This window comes from Physeter macrocephalus, chromosome 1 (genome assembly GCF_002837175.3).
Source record: "Physeter macrocephalus isolate SW-GA chromosome 1, ASM283717v5, whole genome shotgun sequence".
Lineage (NCBI taxonomy): Eukaryota > Metazoa > Chordata > Mammalia > Artiodactyla > Physeteridae > Physeter > Physeter macrocephalus.
Window position 1 is genome coordinate 86,138,375 of NC_041214.2, and position 24,015 is coordinate 86,162,389.

Sequence of the window (24,015 nt, forward strand, 5' to 3'; positions counted from 1 at the left end):
AGCAGGTGGTAGGACTGTTGGGGTCCTGGGTTCTATTTAAAACTCTGTCATCAACACACTGTAGGATCTTGTGAGGGTTTCTTTACCTTTTTCCCCTCAAGTTCCTCGTAACATCTGATTGCTGAAAGTCACTTCCTGCATGTCACTCAGAAGCTAGGCAAGGGCTAATGGAATGGACAGATGTTGAGATGTTACATCAAGGAAAGTCCTTTTTTAAAGGGGCTTTAAAGCAAGGCAACTCACCTTTTTAAAAAAAATTAGTTAATTAATGTATTTATTTTTGGCTGCATTGGGTCTTCGTTGCTGCGAGGGCTTTCTCTAGTTGCAGAGAGCAGGGCCTACACTTTTGTTGTGGTGCGCTGGCTTCTCACTGCAGTGGCTTCTCTTTTTGCGGAACATGGGCTCTAGGGGTGCGGGCTCAGTAGTTGTGGCGCACGGGCTTAGCTGCTCAGCGGCATGTGGGATCTTCCCGGGCCAGGGCTCAAACCCGTGTCTCCTGCATTGGCAGGTGGCTTCTTAACCACTGCGCCACGAGGGAAGTCCGGCAACTCACCTCTTAAAGCGAATTCAGTACTTGAATATTTGCATTGAGATAATTATTTAAAAGAAATGTAAGTTCTCACTACCGTTTGCAATTCAGAAAGCAACCAGCATCCTGCTAAGTTCCTACATGCCAGTATGGGAGCTGGATAACCCCCCTGCCTAAAAGCCAGCAAAGGCAGAGTAAAGACAGAAGCTCTGCATGTTTCTGTTAATCGTGGTAACTGTTTGATTCTGTAGTTTTCTGGTACAATTTTGTCTGTGCTTCTGAATGGCTCCTGAGCCCTTATGGTATTTAACTGTCAACTCTTACAACCCTTCACTCCCCGATTTTTTATTTTGAAAAATTTCAAAACTGCAGAAAGCTGAAAGAATACCTACCTAGATTCTCCAACTGTTAACATTTTGCCACGGTTCTTTTGTCTCTCTGTCTCCACTCGTTGCCTCCTGCTAGTGTTCTTTAAAATGCATTATTGAGAGGAAGGGCTTGGGGCTACTCCTCAAACAACATTTAAAAAAAAGTTCTGCATCAGTTTGTTTTACCTGCTATAAATACAGAGAAGTTAATTCTAAGAGAATGCAATACTGACTCTTCCAAATCTTTTTAAAAAATTTTATTGAAATAGAGTTGATTTATAACATTGTGTTAATTTCTGCTGTACAGCAAAGTGATTCAGTTATACATATATATTCTTTTTCATATTCTTTTCCTTGTGGTTTATCACAGGATATTGAATATAGTTCCCTGTGTTAGACAGCAGCACCTTGTTGTTTATCCTGGCCTTTCCAAATCTTAATCAGTCCCGTTGTGGACAAGTTGGAGTGTTGTGATTGAAGCAGGTGGTAGGACTGTTGGGGTCCTGGGTTCTATTTAAAACTCTGTCATCAACACACTGTAGGATCTTGTGAGGGTTTCTTTACCTTTTTCCCCTCAAGTTCCTCGTAACATCTGATTGCTGAAAGTCACTTCCTGCATGTCACTCAGAAGCTAGGCAAGGGCTAATGGAATGGACAGATGTTGAGATGTTACATCAAGGAAAGTCCTTTTTTAAAGGGGCTTTAAAGCAAGGCAACTCACCTTTTTAAAAAAAATTAGTTAATTAATGTATTTATTTTTGGCTGCATTGGGTCTTCGTTGCTGCGAGGGCTTTCTCTAGTTGCAGAGAGCAGGGCCTACACTTTTGTTGTGGTGCGCTGGCTTCTCACTGCAGTGGCTTCTCTTTTTGCGGAACATGGGCTCTAGGGGTGCGGGCTCAGTAGTTGTGGCGCACGGGCTTAGCTGCTCAGCGGCATGTGGGATCTTCCCGGGCCAGGGCTCAAACCCGTGTCTCCTGCATTGGCAGGTGGCTTCTTAACCACTGCGCCACGAGGGAAGTCCGGCAACTCACCTCTTAAAGCGAATTCAGTACTTGAATATTTGCATTGAGATAATTATTTAAAAGAAATGTAAGTTCTCACTACCGTTTGCAATTCAGAAAGCAACCAGCATCCTGCTAAGTTCCTACATGCCAGTATGGGAGCTGGATAACCCCCCTGCCTAAAAGCCAGCAAAGGCAGAGTAAAGACAGAAGCTCTGCATGTTTCTGTTAATCGTGGTAACTGTTTGATTCTGTAGTTTTCTGGTACAATTTTGTCTGTGCTTCTGAATGGCTCCTGAGCCCTTATGGTATTTAACTGTCAACTCTTACAACCCTTCACTCCCCGATTTTTTATTTTGAAAAATTTCAAAACTGCAGAAAGGTGAAAGAATACCTACCTAGATTCACCAACTGTTAACATTTTGCCACGTTTGTTTTGTCTCTCTGTCTCCACTCGGAACCATTTGAAATTGCAGGTATCATGACATTTTACCCTTAATATGCCTCAGCATGTTTCTCCAAGGATAGTCTCCTCAGAACCACACTTCTATTGCACTGATACAATAATCTTATCTAATATGTAATCCGGGGATGGGGGTGGGGGAGGGGAAGTGGATGAAGGTGGTCGAAAAGTACCAACTTCCTGTTATAAGATACATAAGTACTAAGGGTGTGATGTACAAACATGATGAATATAATGAACACTGCTGTATGTTATATATGAAAATTGTTAAGAGAGTAAATCATAAGAATCCTCATCACCAAGAAAACAATTTTTTCTATTTCTTAATTTTATACCTATATGAGGTGATGGATGTTCACTAAACTTACTGTGAGAACCACTTCATGATGCATGTAAATCAAATCATTATGCTGTACACCTTAAACTTATAGTGCTGTATGTCAATTATATCTCAATAAAACTGGAAGAAAAAAATGTAATCCATATTAAAATTTGCTCAGTTGTTCCAGTAATGTCCAGTAATGTAGTTGATTTTTTTTTTTTTTTCAGTTTAGGATTCACTCATTTAGCTGTGTGTCTCTTTAGCCCAGGTCCCTTGTTTTATAGATTGTCCCAAATGCGGAATTCATCTAGTTGTTTCCTCGTGATTATATTGAGGTTAAATGCTTCTGCAAAAGCAGTACAAGGTGATGTCTTGTACTCCCTGATACACTGCATCGGGGTTGCAGAATGCCAGGCTGGCGCTCCACGGGTGATGCTGAGTTTGATCACTTGTTTAACGTAGTGGCTGCCAGGTTGCTCCATTGCAGAAAGCACTTTCCCTTTGAATTTAATAAGTAAGGGTGGGTGATACTTAGAGGGGTGTGACTATCCAGTTCCACAACGACCTTTCACTCAGTGCTTTCAGCATCCGTTGGTGATCTTGCCTGAATCCTTGATTTCGTTGATGGTTACAAAATGATGATCCTATCATTCCTTCTACATTTTCTCCCTGGGGTTCTTTTGTAAAAAAGTTTCCCTTCCTCTCCTTTTTTTGAATATTACTATGGATTCAAAAATCCTCTTTAAAAAAACTCAATGGTTTAGAATCCAAAATATTATAAGTGTTTTAATACTGTGTGTTGCCTACTTTAGAAGTAGACAAGATGTATAAATTATAAATGTGAAATTTACCCCTATTCTCCCCCAACTCTGAAAAAAATCTCATCATACTGACCTTTGATTGTTGGGTCAGGCAGGAGTTAACAGTCATTACCTTTAGCAGTTAACTTCTGAAGATGTCACTAGCCACATTTTAAGTGCTTAATAGTCACATGTGGCTGTAGTTACGTACTGGACAGCACCGATCATAGAACATTTCCATTAGAGCAGAAAGTTCTGTTGAATAGCACTGTATTACAACATCCACGGCAGCACTATTTTAAAAAACCAAAACCTATTGGGTGATGAGGATGTGTTACTGTAGGTTCATCCACTGTAACAAACAAGCCACTGTGGTATGGGATGTTGACAGTAGGGGAGGCTCTGTGTGGGCGGGGACTGGGGATAAATGGGAACTCTCTGTACTTTCTGCATAATTTTGCTGTGAGCCTAAAACTGGTCTAAATAATAAAGTTTATTAATTGAAAAATTAAAAAAAACCCAAACCTGAGAAACCTCTACATGTCCACCAATAATAAAACATAAATTGTGATATATTCACACCATAGAACACTATTTGGCAATGAGAATGAACGATTTATGATTACACGTGAGAATATGGACGAATCTCACAAACCCTGATTAAAAAAGTGAGATACGTTAAGGGTACATACCGTTGATTGTTTCTGTATAATATAAAGTGAGGCGAAAAAGTTAGAATAGTGGTTAGGTGGGTACTGGTCATGCTCTGTGCATGACCAGCACCCTGCATCAGGGTGCTGGCTGCATCAATGTGTTGCTTGTGAAAATTCAGCTATCTGTACACTTATGATTGTGCACTTTCTGTATACATATTGCACTTCAATAAAACATTTAAAAATTTTATTGAGGGTCTACTTTTTGCTAACATAATGCCTTTTGTTTTAAAATTGCTCAAAATGGTTGTTGTTTCCTCTTTATACTGGAGACTTTAGGAAAAAAAATTTATTTATTTGGCCGCATCGTTGTGGCGCATGGGCTCTAGAGCACGCAAGCTTAGCTGCGGCATGCATGTGGGATCTTCGTTCCCCGAACAGGGATTGAATCTGCATCCTCTGCATTGGAAGGCGGATTCTTAACCACTGGACTACCAGGGAAGTCCCTATACTGGAAACTTTTGAAAGCACCATTTTTCCTTTCTGTAGGGCCTCTCACCCTCACCTGGTACATTGGTACCCTGGTACCCTCACCTGGTACATTGAACACAACAGACAACAAATGGTTGTTCAGGGTGGAAATTTAAAACGATTTTCCTCACTTCTCCACAAAGACCGAAGATGGGAAAAGGCTGGTAAAACAAGGTGGCAGTAAGTAGATTTCTGGCTTGCTGCCAAATTTTTCCTGGTTCCCCACCAAGAAAACATACGCTGCTATTGGTTTCTTGAGAGAAACCACACTTCCTTCTTATTTCCTGAAAAGTAAACAGATGACAGATGTATAGCAGGTTCTACTTGAAAAGGGTGGCATAGTCCTTGTAATTAAATATTGGAAAAAAATTTCGAAACAAAAAATTTGATAATGTGATAATGATAATGACTGCACTTCATAAATTTAAGTACTAACCTGTAAAACAAGGGTGAGAATACTTAAAAATAAAAATTGCGAGGATGCTTAATGAGACATATTCTGGGCAGAAGCAAAGGTGAAAATATAAATTCCCTTTTCGTGGTGTCCGAGTTTGGGTTCCTCAGACTGTAAACAAAGACTTAGGTTCAGTTAGTTTATTTGGGTGGCACTTCCGTGAAGCAGAAACGAGGAAGAGGAGAAAGTGAGACCGGGAAGGGAGAAAAGGAAAGGTGAGTTAATGAGACAGTTTTAGCTGTGGGCAAGTGGGGCTCAGTTCCACTGAAGAACATGTAGAATGTACACACTGGGTGAAAGGGAAGCTGGGGTGCTTACCAACTGGCCCCCATTCCTTACTGGCTGGGGGTTACCCCAGGGAGTGTTAAGCCCCCAGCCCTTCTAGACTGCCCTGTGTGCAGGCTGAGCAAGCTCCTGGGGTGCAGGAAAAGTCCTCAGGTGGGAAAGCAGAAAACACAGGGCTTGTGGAAAGCTGTGAGCCTGCACAGGAACCGTGTATTGGGCTGCAGGCGAACTCCAATTAGGCTAAGGGATGTGGAGTGGGTGGGGCATCTGCACAGACATCATCTCTTACCAGCAGTACGTGCTAGGAAATTGAGTCAGATACTCTTCACAATTGTTACACACCCATGAATGTTAAATATCAAAGGCAAACATAAAAAAATAAGCCCTCACATTTACGTTCGACTTTTGACAGGGGTATCAAAATAATTCAATGGGGAAAGGCTGGTCTTTTCAACAAATGGTGTTGGGACTACTGGATATCCACATGCAAAAGAATGAAGTTGGTTTGTCCCCTACCTCACACCATATACAAAAATCAACTCTGGCCCAAAGACCTAAATTTAAGAGCTAAAACCCTAAAACTCTTGGGAAAAAACACAGGAGTAAATCTTAGTAACCTTTTATTTGCCAATACTTTCTTAATACCAAAAGCATAAGCAACCAAAGCAAAAAAAGATAAATTTGGACTTCATCAAAATTAAAATTTGGTCAATGAATACTTATTAATGAACAAAAATTTTTAATTTCCCACATATAACAATTTTCAAATATACCAAATACATTATGGTCAGTTAGAGGCAAGGCTTTAAAAAAAAATTTTTTTTAAATAAAAAAATTTTTTTTTAACACTTTGGTTTTTGGCCACACCTCATGGCTTGCGGGGTCTTAGTTCCCCCACCAGGGATAGAACCCAGGCCCTTGGCAGTGAAAGCAGAGTCCTAACCACTGGACTGGCAGGGAATTCCCAAGGCAAGGCTTCTTAACAGTGAATTCATGAACTTTGGGGACCTGTGAATGTTCTGATACATTTTGCAAAATTGTGTAGGTGGGAATGTGCATTTTTCTGGAGAAAGCATTTATAACTTCCATTAGATTTCCAAAAATATCTATGACACAGAACAAGGTAAGGATCTGAATTAAGGGAATAATGAGGCTCAGAGAAAAAGAGAGACAAAAGTAAAGAAGTGAGAGGCTGAAGTACCCATGGTGTATTACAAAGGTGATTGTAAAAGGTCAACTGCCCTTGTTGGTCAACTACTCCTGATGGTCCTAAGTGCTAAGGACATCAAGGATCCCTACACCTAAAACAAGAACCAGCTGCTCAGCTGCCACCTTCCTCACTCGCTGTGGGTTTGGCTATAGAAAAACCCACGCTCCCCTCTGGGGAAGAGACTCACGGTGACTTTCAACAGAGGATTATGCTCTTCAAGGTCTTTTAAAAATCACCTGTGCTAGCCCTAGCCCCTATTCCAAGATCTGATATGCCTTCTACCATATTAGGGGTGTGTGTTGGGGTATGTATGTGAGATGGAGAATCACAAATCTCATAATGTACTCAAAAATCCATCTAAAATCCCAGCATGTTTTAGCAGATTAAAATTGTTTAAATAATGTGAAATGTCCAAATTGCAGTGTAGCTACATGAACAAATAAAAAATCCATAAGTGGCAATTTAATTTTAATATCTCTTCAAAAAATTCCCAGTTTACAAATTACTATGCATTTGTATATATGTTTACACAAATAAACATACATCATTCATTCCCTCATCTCAGATTCAGCCTCCTACAGGAACAGGTTTCTGGGGCTCCAAGACAACCCTGTTAATTGGAGTTGATGCTCTGAGGAGCCCCTCAGTCTTGATATCAGCTGCTGGTATCTTGATATCAGCTGCTGGTCTTGATATCACAAGGGCAGGGTCCACCCTATAGCACCACAGATGCACAGTGCAGATGCTACTTCTGTTGCAGCCCAAGTTCACGTATCCAGGTGCTTATAGAGTCTACGACTTTTCTCTTTTTTATTTCTGTTGCCATGTTTTTTCCAGGGCTTCCCAGCCCCTGTCTCAGAGCTCACAGTAGCTGCCGTCACCAGGCCACTCCCAGGCTTGTAGCCCATCACAGCCTGGACTCCTTTGGTCAAAGCTCTCACATTTTCCTAGGAAATAAGAGAAAATATTACTGGCTATGTCAGCAGTCTCCTTTACAGGATATGCACAGGATTGCTTATGGAGAACTCCAAGAGAGTGGACTTCCATCTCTCACTGGTCCTCTTTCTCTCCCCATTCCTTAAATAAGTTTCTCAGTGTTGTGTCTTCACTTCATTCTCTTTGTCCTCAACTTTGTTTAGTCCATGGCTTCAAACAACATCTATAACTAGGCTCAATACCAGCTATTTTCTGGAAATCTCTATCTTGATATCAAACTTCAACCGGCTGCAACCCAAAGTTAGTTAGAAGCTGACTCTCCATTCTTTATTTTGGCCAGTGGTATAAGAAATATGTCCAGACCTGAAGATGGCACACACTCTGTCTTCCTTATCTATCACATACAGCCAGGCACTAAGTTCTGTGGATTCCACTCTCAAGAACTTTGTACATCTTTCCCCCTCTTCTCTATCCCCAATGCTCTAAACCAGGTGTTCATCAGCTTTCACTGGACTTTCACTTTCACTGCAAGATTCCTCAAATCCAGTGTGCACATTTCTATCAGAGTTCTCTATTCTGCAACTCTCTAGTCCTGTCCTCACAGATCTCTGATGGCCGCCTGTGGCCTGGGGAATCAAGTTCATATTCCCTCACATGGCACACAAGGCCACCTACAACATGGGCTCTCTACTGAAAAAATCCACACTCTCACATCTTTTTGCCTTTGTTCATGCTATTCCTTCTGCCTGGAAATGTGGCCCTCACCACTTCTTCCAACTGACACATTTTTATTTGTTCCTCAAAGTCCAGCTTAAATATCACTTCCTTTCTGTAGCTTAGCAAGGATGTGGAGAAATTAGAACCCTCATACATTGCTGATGGGGATGTAAAATGGTGCAGCCACTTTTGGAAAGTTTGGCAGTACCTCAACTGTTAAACTTAGAGTTCCCACATGACCCACCAATCCCACTCCTAATGTATATACCCAAGAGAAATGAAATATATGTCCACACAAACACTTGCACATAAATGTTCATAGCAGCATTATTCATAATAGACAAAAAGTGGAAACAACCCAAATGTCCAACAACTGATAAATGGATAAACAAAATGTGGTCTATCCATTCAATGGAATATTATTTGGCAATAAAAAGGAATACAGTACTGATATATGGGTGAACCTTGAAGCCATTAGGATAAAGAAGCCAGTCACAAAGGACCACAGAGCGTATGATTCCATTTACATGAAACATCCAGAATAGACAAATCTTTATATAAGTAGATTAGTGGTTGGCAGGGGCTGGGGGCAGAGGGGAGTGGAGACTGAATGCTAATGGGTACAGGGTTTCTTTTTGGAGTGAGTGGTGATGGTTACATAACTCTGCAAATATCCTATAACCTACTGAACCGTATATTTTAAAAGCGTGAATTTTATGGTAAGCAAATGTTATTTCAATAAAGCTGTTATACAAAATGTACTGGATCAGAAGTTAAAGAAAAACTTTAAAACTTACCTGATGGAAAAAAGTTTTGTCCACTACATTTTCAATCTGATTTGCTTTTTTATTTCTGCGCGGCTGCATTTTTATTTCCCCACCATTCGCTTTTTTCTCTAGGAGTCGCTGGTGTTGATACTGAAAGGTCAGAGGATCTCTTCCAGGAGGAGGATGACAGTACAGGAGTTTACCCTGCAAAGGCAACACGCATGGTAACAGCACATCCTCAGGGCCATCTGTTTGAGAGTCCACAGAGGCGGCCTCTCCATGGTGCACACTCTGATGGAACTTTCGGCCTTTTGACAGCTGAGCTGAGTTTTGCTCACTGCAACTAGAGAGTCCCAACTTACACCCTGATGATGATCCTTAGTGTTCTAGAGGCCCACCTCTTCCCACAGCTCCCACACAAGAACGAAATCTTCCCTGTGCCCCCTTTTACCTTGTTTACCGTACTCTTCAGTACACGTATATGATTATAGTTAAGAGAGTATTTTCCAAAACAAAAGCCAGGACGTAGTTGGACAGTGTGGCTGTACTAATGGGGACACTGGGCCTGTTGCTGTTGTCCACTGGGTGCCAAGTTTCCTCTTTCCACTATAAACACTCTAAAAACTGTGGTTGTTTTTAACTCATCTCCCCTACCCTCCATAGTTTTACAAATGGTAAATGAATAAATTCATCTATACAAATATTCTATTAACTGTTTTCCTCCCGAATTAAAAAAAAAGAGAATATGGCTGCCCTCTTTTACTTCTATGCTCCAAGCTCCGCTGATGGTGTATTGAGAAGAGGAGGGAATAAAGTGAAATCCTCACAACCAATTAAGCCCCTGGAATGCTTTTTTGTGGAAAGAAGGAGCTTAATAAATAAAAACTACTGGGGCTAATTAAGTGCCAGGCACTGAGCTTAGTGATGTGTGCGTGCGCGCACACGTGCACGTGTGTGTGTGTGTATGTCTCCACACACATACACCATTCTCATTTATTTCCCATAATAATCTCATGAGATAGGTACTATTAATTCCTATTTTACTGATGAAGAAAACCCAAAACTTAGCATGTCCTCACTTGTAACAGAATAATACCTCACAGACTTACATATTTTTAATGAGATGACAAATGTAAAACATTTAGAACTATTCTTAGCAAGGCTAGCTTTGAATAAATGTTAGCTATGATTATTATTTTTACTGGACAAGTGTTGGAAAACAGGTATATAAACAGCTACACTACAAGGAATACTGTGATATAGCTGCAGTAGAAACACCCAAGGGCTGGAGGAGATGGAAAAACTGGAGACATAAATTTATCACCTTCACTGCGAATAGGTATTCAGAGACCTTCATCTCTTTCATATTACGTCAGTCACTTCTATGATTTATATGATGGATCAAGAATATAATTCCAGTTATGGCACAATATCAATGAGAAGATATCTCCTTTATAACCCAGCTGGTTGCCATTACCCTAAACATACACTGTGGAGAAAGAAGACCTACTTATTCCAGAGGAATGAGAAGCAGGGTTCACTTACATTGACATAATCCTTCAGGATGTAGCGTGCAGATCGAGGTTGGTCTGGCTGTCCATGTGCTGTCATGAATCCTCGCATACCTGTGAGGAGAAATGAATTTTGCAAAACCTAAGTTAGAAAACATCACAACAAAGACAACTGAGGTGATGGAAATCTAGCCTTTTCTGTTATTACACTGTGCATTCTCACTTAACCTTAAAAAAAAAACAAATCAATTAATAATGTAGAAAACATTTTGGTTAGCATTACAAAAACATCTGATAATCCAGGAGAATAGACTATATTGTTACATCTGATCTTCTGACAACCACCTAGCAACATGCTGTAACACATTCAATCTCTCTCTACTCCAGTCATTTCTTCTATCTCTCTGATTTTAATTATTGATTCAAGGAGGCTACTTGTACAATGCTATGTTGTCAATATTATTAGCAAAACTCAAAGCAACAGAGCAAGTTTTCTTATTTAATGATATGTCTACACCTTTTTCAGTTTCCCAAACATACAACGAAGATCCCTTTAATACTAACTCAATCAGAAGGGAGTAGCAGAGCACAGCGGGTAAGAACACAAGCTTTGGCTGACAGGTTCAAAACTCAGTTCCCTCCCATACTAGCAGTTATGTTGGCTCCTTCAGTTTAGAAGAAAGTATCAATAGTTAGAACCGTACACAAAAATACATTTAGGAAAAGGGAAAAAAAATCTAAAGATTAAAAAAAAAAAAAAGGATTACAGTAAAATAGTTTTTCCCAAGTAAAACACCAAACCCAACAAAACTAAGAAGGAAAAACATTGTTGGGCTTCCCTGGTGGCGCAGTGGTTAAGAATCCGCTTGCCAATGCAGGGTACATGGGTTTGAGCCCTGGTCCCAGAAGATCCCACATGCCGTGGAGCAACTAAGCCCGTGTGCCACAACTACTGAGCCTGCGCTGTAGAGCCCACGAGCCACAACTACTGAGCCCGTGCGCTGCAACTACGGAAGACCATGCACCTAGAGCCTGCGCTCCACAACAGAAGCCACCACAACGAGAAGCCCGCGCACCGCAAAGAAGAGTAGCCCCCGCTCGCCTCAACCAGAGAAAAGCCTGCGCGCAGCAGCAGAGACCCAATGCAGCCAAAAAAACCCCCCCAAAAAACCAAAAAAAACCACATTGTTTATTAAAGTCGTTAACTTCTACAGAGCAAAAGAAATCATAAATAAACACTGGGAAAAACATTTGCAGCACAGGTAACAAAGAACTCCTACAAATCATTATCCCACATGCCGTGGAGCAACTAAGCCCGTGTGCCACAACTACTGAGCCTGCGCTGTAGAGCCCACGAGCCACAACTACTGAGCCCGTGCGCTGCAACTACGGAAGACCATGCACCTAGAGCCTGCGCTCCACAACAGAAGCCACCACAACGAGAAGCCCGCGCACCGCAAAGAAGAGTAGCCCCCGCTCGCCTCAACCAGAGAAAAGCCTGCGCGCAGCAGCAGAGACCCAATGCAGCCAAAAAAACCCCCCCAAAAAACCAAAAAAAACCACATTGTTTATTAAAGTCGTTAACTTCTACAGAGCAAAAGAAATCATAAATAAACACTGGGAAAAACATTTGCAGCACAGGTAACAAAGAACTCCTACAAATCATTACGATAAAAACAAATGATGCATAGAAAAAAGTGATTCTCAGAAGACAAAATGGCTAACAAATATATGGACAGATGTTGAATTTCACTAATATTTTAAGAATGTTTAGTCATCTGTTTTTACAAACTGGTTTTGTCCTCACTCTCTTTGATTTCATCAGAGAGAATCAGATGAAAAATCTTAAAAGACTCACATTTCTTTCAGTTTTATCTGGAAATCAAACCAGATGCAAAGTTTAGTGCAAAGTCTACCTTTCCCCATCTTCCAGGTTAGCACACTGGAGAGGTCTAGATTAGGAAATCTGGGTTCTCACTGAGGCTATGCCACTGACCAGACACCACCTTGGGCAAGTCATTTCATGCTCTGATTTCAGATTACTTGTCTTAAGAAAAGGGGGATGAGAGGTGAGGGAATCTTTAAGGCCCCTTCTTGTCCTATGATTTTGTGACTATAGCAGTCTTGCAACAAGTGCTTAGTATTCATCCTCTTTAAAGTCGCTCAACTAAAGTAAATTCAAGGTCTGATTTTAACCATATAAGTGTGGTTTATATCAAATCACCTTTCTCTGCCAGTAAATACTCAAATAACCTGAACTGCTTCCCGGCTGGGGGCAATTCCTTACAAGGCAAGCCACACATGCATGGAAATTTTTTTAACACCACTTTTTCTTTAGGTAGATACGCGTCTTTCCAGATTACCTTTAAAGCTTCTGTTTAAGGTAAATAAATCACAATGAATTGGAGAAATGACAAAGATAATTCCCATGCAGAAAAAGAAAAAGCCAACATAGCCTTAGATCAGAAGCCCTGTGTCTACACTTGGGTCCTAGGCCTCCCACAGGAAAGGGCCTGAGAGAGCCTGGGAAGATGCGTCTCCCAGGCACTTGATTTCTATGACGAATACCTGAGGAAGAGGCAAAGGATACAGAGCAGCTCCTATTCTAACTCTAAAAAGCACTTAACACTGAAGTAAAATACCACTCAGGCAGTGGCCGGCTCTCCCTCCTTTACTGCTGGACCAAGTCAGCTACCTGGAGGCCACTTGGTGGGCAAGAACAACAGTACAACAGAAATATCAGTAAGGAAAAATTCTGAACTTGTACCTTTGCAGAGTATTTCTCTTAGTAGCTATACTATTATTTTTTGTTCATGTTTTAAAATAAATCACAACTCACATCCATAAGCCGTCAACAGTTCTTCTGACGTTGGAGGTCGCTGGGGATCTTCATCTTCTCTAGGCTTTATGATGTCAATGCCGTACGTAGTTTCTAAAACACGTCTTGGAATATTCTGGCAAATGTAAGATTGTCAAGGAATCCGTTTCTTTGAACTGACCCCCTCCTCCTCCCCATGGTGTCTTCTAAGAACATGGTATTTCAGCACCTCTGTGACAAAAAATCTTCTCACCTCTCCAAAGAATAAGTACGATTATTCGTTAATTTAAAAGACTTTTCTCCCCTCTTCTAAACAAAGCCTTATGCTCAATGATCACTTCCAAATGTATCCTTTAAAAATATTAAAATATTACCTCTGAAACAGACCTTAAAGATGACACACTTTTATGTAAATACACTATAGATTTGTGAGATGACCCTAATTCAGACATAAAGCACCAAGTCTTTGTTTCTAATCCTTGCAACTATGTAAGGAGTGATTATTTTTTCCTCCCCTATTACCCAGATTTTTCTTAAGTCCTAATATACACATAACAACCAAAACTTTGGCACAGCACAGAGGATATTAATGATACAGGTGGGAGGTGATCTCTCATCTGGTCAATCGGGAGGATTCCACTGCAAATCATCTCGGCTTTGGTAGAGACAAAGGATGGCATCACCAGGCCTGGGCAGTCACATAAGCAGAGGCCAGGCTCCACATAGAGAGTCTGAAAGACAAGTAAGAGGTTTATGCTGGGCATACAGCACAGGAAGGGAAAGAAGAGCAACACACGAGTGGCAAAGAACTTCAGAAAACACCCAGAGGGAGGAACTGGCAGAGAAGGAAATACAGAGGCCGATGCTGTAGAAATACCTGAAAATGCTTGGTGTGACCAGGCGTGGCAGACACAGACACCTTCTTGTTGCCCATGATGGTGTTGATTGTCGAACTCTTACCAACGTTTGGGTAGCCCACCTAGAAGGGTGTCAGAAGCAATGTTTACAGTATAAGTTGCCAAGGATCACAGGATGCTGAAAGCCTACTCTATCTAAAAAGCCTATCTAAAGGTAAGAACATTGGACTGGAAGTCTGAAGACAACCCTGAAAGCTCACATTCTAGTATCTCTTGTAAGTGATGGGACAGGTGGGGATGAACTGGGAGACTGTAGAAGATAATTAATATGAACAGTGGTGTAAGCAATATAAGCCTTGAGAAAGTTCATTCTTTGAGTTGGGCTTTGCCTGTCACCCAGCCTGCTCCCAGGATGCCCGTGGGCAACAAGAGGGCATCAATGTTCCCTATGACGCCAGGGCCTGACTGATCTCTGGAGTTCCAGTGTAGCTACCAAAGGATGGGGAATACAGACCCTCGCGGAACAATTTTATGACATATTTCATCTTACCAGTCCAACAGTAAGTTGTCCATTCTTCACCTTCTTTCCAGAGTGTAGCTGCTTAAAGATCTCCAGTAATTCCTGCTTGGATACCAGGTGGCTAAAATTGTGTATCTGCCTCTTCTGTGGGGTCTTCCTTCCTTGAGCCTCAGAATCCACAGTGCAGCTTCCCTTCCAATCCTGGCCACGGGCCTCCTCGTCAGGGCTGCCGCCCTCTTCTGAACACGTCTGCCAGTCCTCCTCCTCCTCCTCCCGACAGTCCTCATACTCGCTGTCATCTTCATCACTCCTGGCAACTTCATTAAGTGAAAGATGTTCAGGCTCTCTGTGTAGAATTTCAGCTTCGTCACAACTGGAGTTTTCAAACTCAGCTGTGATGGCCTCTCCACTGTCTCCGTTTACTTCTTCCTGATGAAATAACAGAAACCACAAAAGTTCAGAAGCGTGTAACAACTGCACTCTTCACTCTGGTGAACAACATTCAGAGTTGGTTATCTAAGATGAACAGAGGACAAGGAAAGTTATGAAGGAGAAAGAAAAAGGGGAATAGAAGGAGAAGATAGCATGAGGATATAACCACACTAGCAACAGTGGTGTCCTCTGGAGTGGTGGACCTTCACTTTACACAGTTTTGTATTATTTGAACTCTGTACAAATAACATGTATTACCTTTCTAATAGATAACTCTTTTACCTATTAAAAGAAAGCAAGGGTTTAGAAAAACCTGTATCAAGCTGAACTCCTTGGCAGTACATTTTTTTTTGCAATGGGCTGTAGAATAAAACAGCATTTCTCATGAACGATAAAACATTTAGCGTTCTCTTCTCTGCACAAAGCAAGAAGGGTATAATTTGTAATCTGGGCTTCATTGTATATTTGCATTTTCAAAGACAGTGGTTTGCATAGTTAAGGAAACTGCTATTCTTTTATAACTGTCTTTAATAAATCATAGCATCATGGAGCACAGGTCCCTGTGTGTGAAGTATGAGAGCAATAAAACTCAACTCTGCGCATGGAAATTATTCACCAACCAACGATTTCCTTTGGAAAGAGAAAGGTAAAAATCATTTACGATTCATGGGTGTGTTAATCCTTCTGAATTCCTATGGATAACAAAGCAGAAATATGGCAATTTATAGTGTTACCAATCAGTATCAACAAGGGAGAATTGATTCAGATTTGGAAGTGATGGAAACCTATCATTTCCAAATAATCTAGCATTACAATGAGTAGCCATCACAGGAGAGGGCATGATGAACTCAGTTAAATAGGCATCTTACATTTTAGGAAAGAGATATTAAAAAAAAATGTCAGGGAAAAAAGGTATGATTTCATTGTCATTCCTGGCAACTCAAAAAGAAATATGGAATTGGAAGCAATTTCTATGATAAATGAGCAATAAATGTAATGAAGTCACTGTGTGCTCTTCTGCAGAACACAAGAATGTAAACTGAACATGAATGTGTATTAGGAAAACTAAGGCTAGAAGCAGTTTTGGTTCAGGAAAAATGATAAAGACAACAAAAGGACTTTGCAGTAGTTACATCAAAAATAGAAAGAAAGAAGGGAAAAGTCAATGTTTTGGGGGAACACAGTGCAATTTAAGAGATGGCCAAGAGAAAACCAAAGTACTCAATTCAAAAAAATGTCCTTGGGCTTCCCTGGTGGCGCAGTGGTTGAGAGTCCGCCTGCCGATGCAGGGGACACAGGTTTGTGCCCAGGTCCGGGAAGATCCCACATGCCACAGAGCGGCTGGGCCCGTGAGCCATGGCCTCTGAGCCTGTGCATCCGGAGCCTGTGCTCCGCAACGGGAGAGGCCACAACAGTGAGAGGTCCACGTACAGCAAAAAAAAAAAAAAAAAAAAAAAAAAAGTCCTATTTTTTTAAAATAAGAAAGGTTAAACAACCATAGAGAAAGAACCAAACTTCAGATAGGTGAGAAAACAGTGACTACCTATTTTTAATAAGTTCATGTTTGATACTCAAATGACAGATGTGATTAGATATATCACAATGGTAGCTGGTTACATGACTTGGAAAATCATGAATAACAGATTTCAGAAGACCTGGGAGGAATAAATAGGGTTCAACTTTTAAAAAGGAAGAAAGAATATCTTCCATAAATCATGCACTGTTAATCCAGAATCTGACAGGGAAGCAATTCCTCAAGTTAGGAAATTCCTCCAAACAATTCCTCCCCTGACAGCAATGGGAGGCAACAAGGGTTCCCTGAGAACAGAGGGTGCAAACAATCCCACTTCCCTTTGCAACCTACTCCTCCTTGGCTGATAGGTCAGGGAATACCACAGATGTAAAAGATGAAATGAAACACATAAAGTACTCAGAATAGTAGTGCCTGGCTAAGAATAAGTTTTCTATGGGATAGTTTTCATTAACAGTAATAACAGAATAACTACTGTTATAGCCTTTCAAATACATCTGTATGCATCACACTAAAATGCTTGGTACTGAGGACTTATTAAGTCCACAAAAGTTCACAGAGCTCTATCCTTGGCTCCGGTCTACTCAACAGCGTTATCAATGACCAGAAAGAATATATAGAAGGGCCAATACAAAATCTGTAGATGATTCAAAGCTGGAAGAAGAGAAAAGCAAATGACACATGCAAAATGAATTCTACTTTGTTCCCAAATCACTAATATTTAAGAGGAACAGCATGATCCTAAGCTGAGTTAAAACCAAAATGAAAACCTTTTCCCACATGTAAAGATAGGATGAGATCTGCTTAGTAAGTCTTGTCTTCTAAATATTTGAGGGATGTGGTTGTTCACAGGTTCAATGAGCCAAGAGCATAAGCTTCTTTGAAAGGGGGTGAATTAACAAAAACTGAATTACTGGGAGTATCCTGATCACAAGAAATAAGAGTACATGTCCTGGGCAAACCACACCTGGAATACTGTACTCAACCAGCTGCCACCCATTTTAGGTGTCTGACACAGGCAGACAGGTGCTCAGGGTGAGGAGTGCTCTGGAGGTCATGTCTATAAGGAGCAGGAAAGCAGACAATGTATCTTCTGTAGAAGAGAGAACACGGGGAGAGAGGAAGAGGCCTCAGATCAAAGGTAGGGAAGCTGACTTAGCTTCACTGGACTAAAGAACTTTCTAACCTTGGAGATAAAAAGGAATGAGACACCTGGTGTCTGCCATTTAAAGCAGTCACAGAGACAGCATGTGACTGCCAGGGAGGTGGAGGGAAGAACTCCTTCACAAAGTTAGAGCTTACTAACTTGTGAGCTCACCAAGGGACGGTGTTGTGTTCACAGCACCCAGCTCAGCACACTAACCAGTCAGCAAACAGTTGATAAATACAGGTGAGAGGAAAGGAGGTGGATAGGAAAAGATATGACTTTAAGTCTCTTCCAGCTCTAAGATTCTATTACTAATTTCTTTTCATAGTTGGTTACCATTAATTTTTACTAGAAAATAACTCCTAAGCTGTTTCTGTAAAAAGTGGATTAAAAGATACAGAAAATAACATGGTATATCTTAATTTAGGACTACTTCATTTCTTTGTTTTCAAAACAAAGTCAAAAGAGAGTCTAATCAAGTCCAGAGAAGTTACTACATTCAGCTGTATCTGACTTTTTGTTCTGACTTCTCTTAAAAGCAATTACAAACAAGGTCAGTATGAAACTTCCTATATAATTTTCTGCCTAAAATTAAAAAAAATTAAAAATTATAGCTACTATCAGTGTGCATCAGACTCCTGGGATAGCAGACTATTTAAAAACCAGAGAAAGCAACCCTGTGGCTTACTTTTCTACAGATCACCCGACTATCACAGCACTTAGGGAAAAAAGAAACAAATAAAACCCCACACATCAACAATAAATAAGTAAATAAATAAAACAGAGCACACTTAACAGAAGCCAAAATCCTCCTCCTTGAAACCCAACCTGAAAAAGTCCCCCAGGTTACCTTAGAGTCATCAATCGGTTGAATGGCTTCAGACAACGCCGACCAGAAAATGACCTTCACATTTTCCTTTTCGAAGAACTCGGCCCAGGCACTCCGCTGCTCAGTAGTCATCAAGTCAGCCTTATTTATCAGAATAACATTCTCCTTGTTGTCATCAATTGTTTTCACATAACATTCCTATGCAAGATAAAGATATTCAGATATCTCTCCAAAAGGGGGAAAATTAGGCTAATTATACTGAAGATCCCCAGCTATGACTGAAAGTTTTTACTGCCCCCAGTTTTAAATCATTCCTAATTTAAAGATTTTTAATCATGATACATTCTATGGATCATTTCAGCAAGCTCTGAAAAGAAGTTAGGTCATCTATACTTAGAAAAAATACTCTTCACATAAGAAACTGGAAAGGGTAAAAAGAAATGCTTTCCTGCCCAGTTTAAGTATAACAGGTTCTTATTTCTTTAAATTATATAGTTCCTCTCTTTAATAATCCTGAATTACTTTTTTTAAGCAAAGTTAAAGAACTGTGTAACTAGATTTGTCGGCCAGCAGGGACTATCTCCAAGCCAAGTGATGACAGCTAATAATAATCTTACCTATTAATATAAAAAAATATTTTTGAAGGCTGAAAAGAAAACAAGACCCAGTGATTAAATTAATTCCCAAGCACAGCTCTCCATTGGGAAATAGACCAGAAGTATGAAAGCTGGGCTTCCCTGGTGGCGCAGTGGTTGAGAGTCCGCCTGCCGATGCAGGGGACATGGGTTCGTGCCCTGGTCCGGGAAGATCCCACATGCCGCGGAGCGACTGGGCCCGTGAGCCATGGCCGCTGAGCCTGCGCGTCCAGAGCCTGTGCTCCGCAACGGGAGAGGCCACAGCAGTGAGAGGCCCGCGTACCGCAAAAAAAAAAAAAAAAAAAAAAAAAAAAGTATGAAAGCTGAATTAATAAGAGTTTCCCCATTAAGATTGTTATTCACCAGTGGATTTAAAAATAATCAGTACTATTCCTACTCCGGTCCTCAAACAAAAATAGGAATACTTCATGTGTGTTCAGTGTCTTATTAATTGAAAGCCTGTATCACATTATTTCTTGTGATCCTCACACCTTAATGATTACCCCCTGTGGTGTTTTACAAACTTAGTTCATTTGTAAAATACCACAGGAGGTAATAACTACGGTGTGAGAAGAGAAAGCTTAGTGGGATGGGTAAGTGAAGGGACTAGGCATATGCTAAAGTAAGCAAAATGCTATTTCAACTAGAGTCTCTTAAAAAAATGAGAAACACTGGCAAATGCCTATTAACAAAGTGGTTTCGAAACTAAAAGTAGGAAGTTCAAGTGTTTGTGCCTTCCTGCAGATGGAAACAACTGTTTGAAGAAAACATCTATCTAAACAGTCCCAAAATGCAAGCTCCTGACCTTGGGAGGAGCAGGAGGCCAGATTAAACAAAGCTAGAGGAGGGTGCAAAGGCCTGCCTAGGGTCACTGCTATCGGTGATGCTGTCCTCACACTGCTGCCCAAGGACTTAAAGTTTGAATCATGTCACATTTTACTTACCAAATCCTCACACCTAAATAGGAGTGGATTTCGAGCATCTACTATCTGGACCACGATATCACTGAAAAACAAATGTGAGATACACCAATCACTGTGAAGTGAAAGGAAATAGTAGCAAACACTTTCCACATATTAAGCACTGATATATTTAACTTTTTAAGGTACAATTATCCCCAGTTTATATACGAAGAGACTGAAGTTTAGAACAGCTAAGTGGCTTGTTCAAGGTCACCAGCTACTAACTGAGGGAGCTGGAATGAGAACGCAAGCACTCTGGACCAGAGCTTGTAGTCTCTGATGATGTTTCATTGTTAAAACTTTAACCTGTATCTTCTAGTAAACTCTCCTGGAGAGATCAAAGAGTATTCCAAAGACTTCAATCCAAGGTGAGGTCTACTGTATACGCAGTGCCTAGTTTACACTTGTGTTAAGTAAAGCCTCAAAAACCCCTAATATATCACCTGCTCACAGCTGCCACCATCAAAGCCTATATCTTATTTAAACCTAGGGCTGACATGTGTACATGTAGCAAATCATCATCCACCAGTTCCAAGAATGTGTTTAAATGGCAGAAATACAAAACAGCAAAATATCAACTTAAGTTGCCATAGTGAAGCAGGAATGATGAGTCCAACGCCTTCCATCACATGTAAGATGATGTAGCAATATGAAAACTTTCTGCGGATGACAGCAAGCCCCTCGAATCCCTCACAAATGTAGTGGGGACGACAGCAGCTGAGCACTGTAAGAATAAATACTGCACTTCTCCGGCAGAATCCTCCTTCCCTTCAGAACCTGTGGCTAGGAAAGCTGCTTTAAGGGCCAGCTGTGACTGCCACTGGAAGGAAACAAGCTGTGGATGTGCTACCACCTTCCACCAGTCTTCCGCAAATCCGTATATGGTCAGCTTTTCCTGAGGTAACTCCTATGCAACTGAAGGAAATGTATTAAATCAAGGTTACCATTTAGGGCAGAGCTTCTGACAAAGTGCATTTTCCTTCAGAATAGTTAAATTTCCAGAATGATCTTGTGAGTCAAAGAAACTCATAGACCTGCTAATTTATGACAAATTGCTTTTAAGTTCTCTAGTTAAGTGGGTCCTAGTATTTCCTTCTTTAAGGTAATATCTACCACTTTCCAACTGTGAGGATTTAACAGTAAATGCAAAAATGACTGCAAAAAATGGACAAAGCCTAATGAACTAAAATTACAAGGTCCACATACATTATGTCTACCTACCAAACAGGTAGAAAGAATAACCAGCTTAGACACACCAGTAAGAAAAGAAGAAAAGTTTAAGGCAGCTTGCTTCGTGTGCTGAATTAGGATGCCTAGAAAAGTGCCAGCTATGTACTGGGAAGGGTTGATGCAACATAATGGAAGCGCCTTGTCTTACTGGAATACAGCGTTCTGCCCTCCGTGCCTCGGCAGTTTCCGCCATTTCAATGACATACTATACATCAATTCTTTTCTGATAACTACTCTTGAAATTAAAGAGGCAGATGGCGTAGCTAGCCTGTTACCAAACAGGAGACATCTACTGTACAGAACATATCAATAAATATTTCCTATTAAAAGACACAGCAGTAGTCACTTTATTGATGTTTCTATGTGACTCAGATCCACTTCTGTGTGATATAAACTATATTCTCTGAGTCAGAAACATGTTCTCTCTTGTAAAAACACAGAGAAATATCACAAAAAAGTAAAAGAGCAAGTAATGCTGTAATCCAATAGAAGCTAGAAGTTTCAATAGTACAGGCTCACTCTGGGGAAACAAATTGCTTACTCAGGGGCATGAGAAGCAAGGGAAGGGCCTTGCTGTTGTTAAACCTGGAAGAACACATATGTCTACCTCTGTTCCCTCTCAAAGCCTGCAAAACATGAAAGCAAAGACTGGAACTCATCAGGACAAAGAGAAAGAAAGAACAGCAACTAAGAAATGTCAGCCCAATGAGAAGTGAGCCTGTTCATGCCCCAGAGCTCCGAGAAAGCTCATGATTAGAAGCATCACGTCTAGCTTTCATGGCAAGAGTGAGGTATAGGACTGAAATCATTCTCAGCAGGGAGCAATTAGGTCCACGCCCCTGTTCCATTCAGCCAGGCAGCCACACGTCACCCCACAGCCCCTGTGGAGAAAATGAACCCTGGAGAAAATGAACCTGAGAGGCTCCTGAACTGGGACCTCAAGCACAGGAGAAGGTGGGAAAGAGGTGCTATACTGAAGAGAGGAGGATTAAACATAAGTCTACACGCCAAATGATGGAAATGCCCAGCTCCCTTGTATTACACCACCGCCTTTAGCCCTGTTCCTGGCAGGAGATAGTCCTCCTCTTTAAGAAACTGACTGATCCTAGGGAAAACGCCCATAGATACTGACATCTTGGCATATTCCAAACAAATAAAATTGATCCCTGCTCAGTTACTATACAGTGAAGTTCACCAGTGGGCAAACTCCACCCAAACAGAAGTCCTGTCAATCAGCTTTGTAATGCTTTGTTCTTAAATATGAACAGACAACAAACATCATTTGACATCGGAGGAAGGCCTCTTACATAAAAGTCAGAAACCAGAATAAGTAGGAAAAACAAAAAAGAATGCAGAGAGAAGACAGACAATAAAGGAAGTAGGAGAAAATCTAGAATTAAATAGTAAACTACAAGCGTGCAAATGGGGGCATTGCCTCAAGGGTGAGGTTTCAATATTTCACATTGTTACCATTTATCTTTGGAAATAAGAAAACAGACATTTTCAGCAGTACACATCCCCAAGGCTAATGAGGCCCTGGAGGAGAGATGGGCTCACTCTGCTCCCTGGGAGAACAGACTGAGTCTTCCCAAGCCCCACTCAAGCCTGCATGAAGCCCACGATCAGGAGCAAGCTTCCCCTTTCTTCAGGCTTAGAGATATGCCTTGCTACTCTGACCTCCTCACATCCCAGGCCAACAGCCCTCTCTGCCCCTGAGGGAGAAAGATGCGGGGCGGAGGTATATAAGTGACTTAAAAAAAAAGAGAGAGAGATATAATTCACATTATCATAAGATCCATCTTTTAAAAAGTGTAAAGTTCAGGGCTTCCCTGGTGGCGCAGTGGTTGAGAGTCTGCCTGCCAACGCAGGGGACACGGGTTCGTGCCCCGGTCCGGGAAGATCCCACATGCCGTGGAGCAGCTGGGCCCGTGAGCCATGGCTGCTGAGCCTGCACGTCCGGAGCCTGTGCTCTGCAACGGGAGAGGCCACAACAGTGAGAGGAAAAGTGTACAGTTCAGTGGTTTTTAGTATATTCACAAAGTGGTGCAACCATTACCACTATCTAATTCCAGATCATTTTCATCACTCTAAAAAGAAATGTAAATAACTTCTACAAATTTAATCCAAGTCCTTGTTCTTAGTAATGGTACTAAATGTGCTAATATTCTTTCCCGAGAATCCCAGTTAAAGCACCCTGTTTCTTAATGTTCTTATTGAGTATATTCTATGGACTAAACAAATAAACAAACCAACCAACCCATATCTTAAGGGCTCCTTGTTAAAAGCATCATTTCAAATATAAGGTTCATTTATGATCTCCAAAATTTACAAGCTGCTCATGCAGCTCCATATCAAAAAAACAAACCCAATCCAAAAATGGGCAGAAGAACTAAATAGACATTTCTCCAAAGAAGATATACAGATCGCCAACAAACACATGAAAGAATGCTCAACATCATTAATCATTAGACAAATGCAAATCAAAACGACAATGAGATATCATCTCA

The 24,015-nt window shown here is 41.0% G+C and overlaps 1 protein-coding gene across 1 annotated transcript in view; it reads right to left on the reverse strand.

Moving 5' to 3' along the window:
* Nucleotides 1-6,148: 6,148 nt before the first annotated feature.
* Nucleotides 6,149-24,015, reverse strand: part of LSG1 (large 60S subunit nuclear export GTPase 1) — a 28,989-nt gene continuing 11,122 nt past the window's right edge. The window contains exons 6-14 of the mRNA XM_055084610.1: nucleotides 20,261-20,321; nucleotides 18,703-18,879; nucleotides 14,773-15,171; nucleotides 14,243-14,344; nucleotides 13,962-14,096; nucleotides 13,387-13,501; nucleotides 10,582-10,661; nucleotides 9,067-9,240; nucleotides 6,149-7,563 (exon numbers count right to left, since the gene is read on the reverse strand). Of these exons, the coding sequence (XP_054940585.1) occupies nucleotides 7,384-7,563; nucleotides 9,067-9,240; nucleotides 10,582-10,661; nucleotides 13,387-13,501; nucleotides 13,962-14,096; nucleotides 14,243-14,344; nucleotides 14,773-15,171; nucleotides 18,703-18,879; nucleotides 20,261-20,321 (1,423 nt within the window). The 3' untranslated portion in view covers nucleotides 6,149-7,383. The remainder of the gene's footprint in view (nucleotides 7,564-9,066; nucleotides 9,241-10,581; nucleotides 10,662-13,386; nucleotides 13,502-13,961; nucleotides 14,097-14,242; nucleotides 14,345-14,772; nucleotides 15,172-18,702; nucleotides 18,880-20,260; nucleotides 20,322-24,015) is intronic.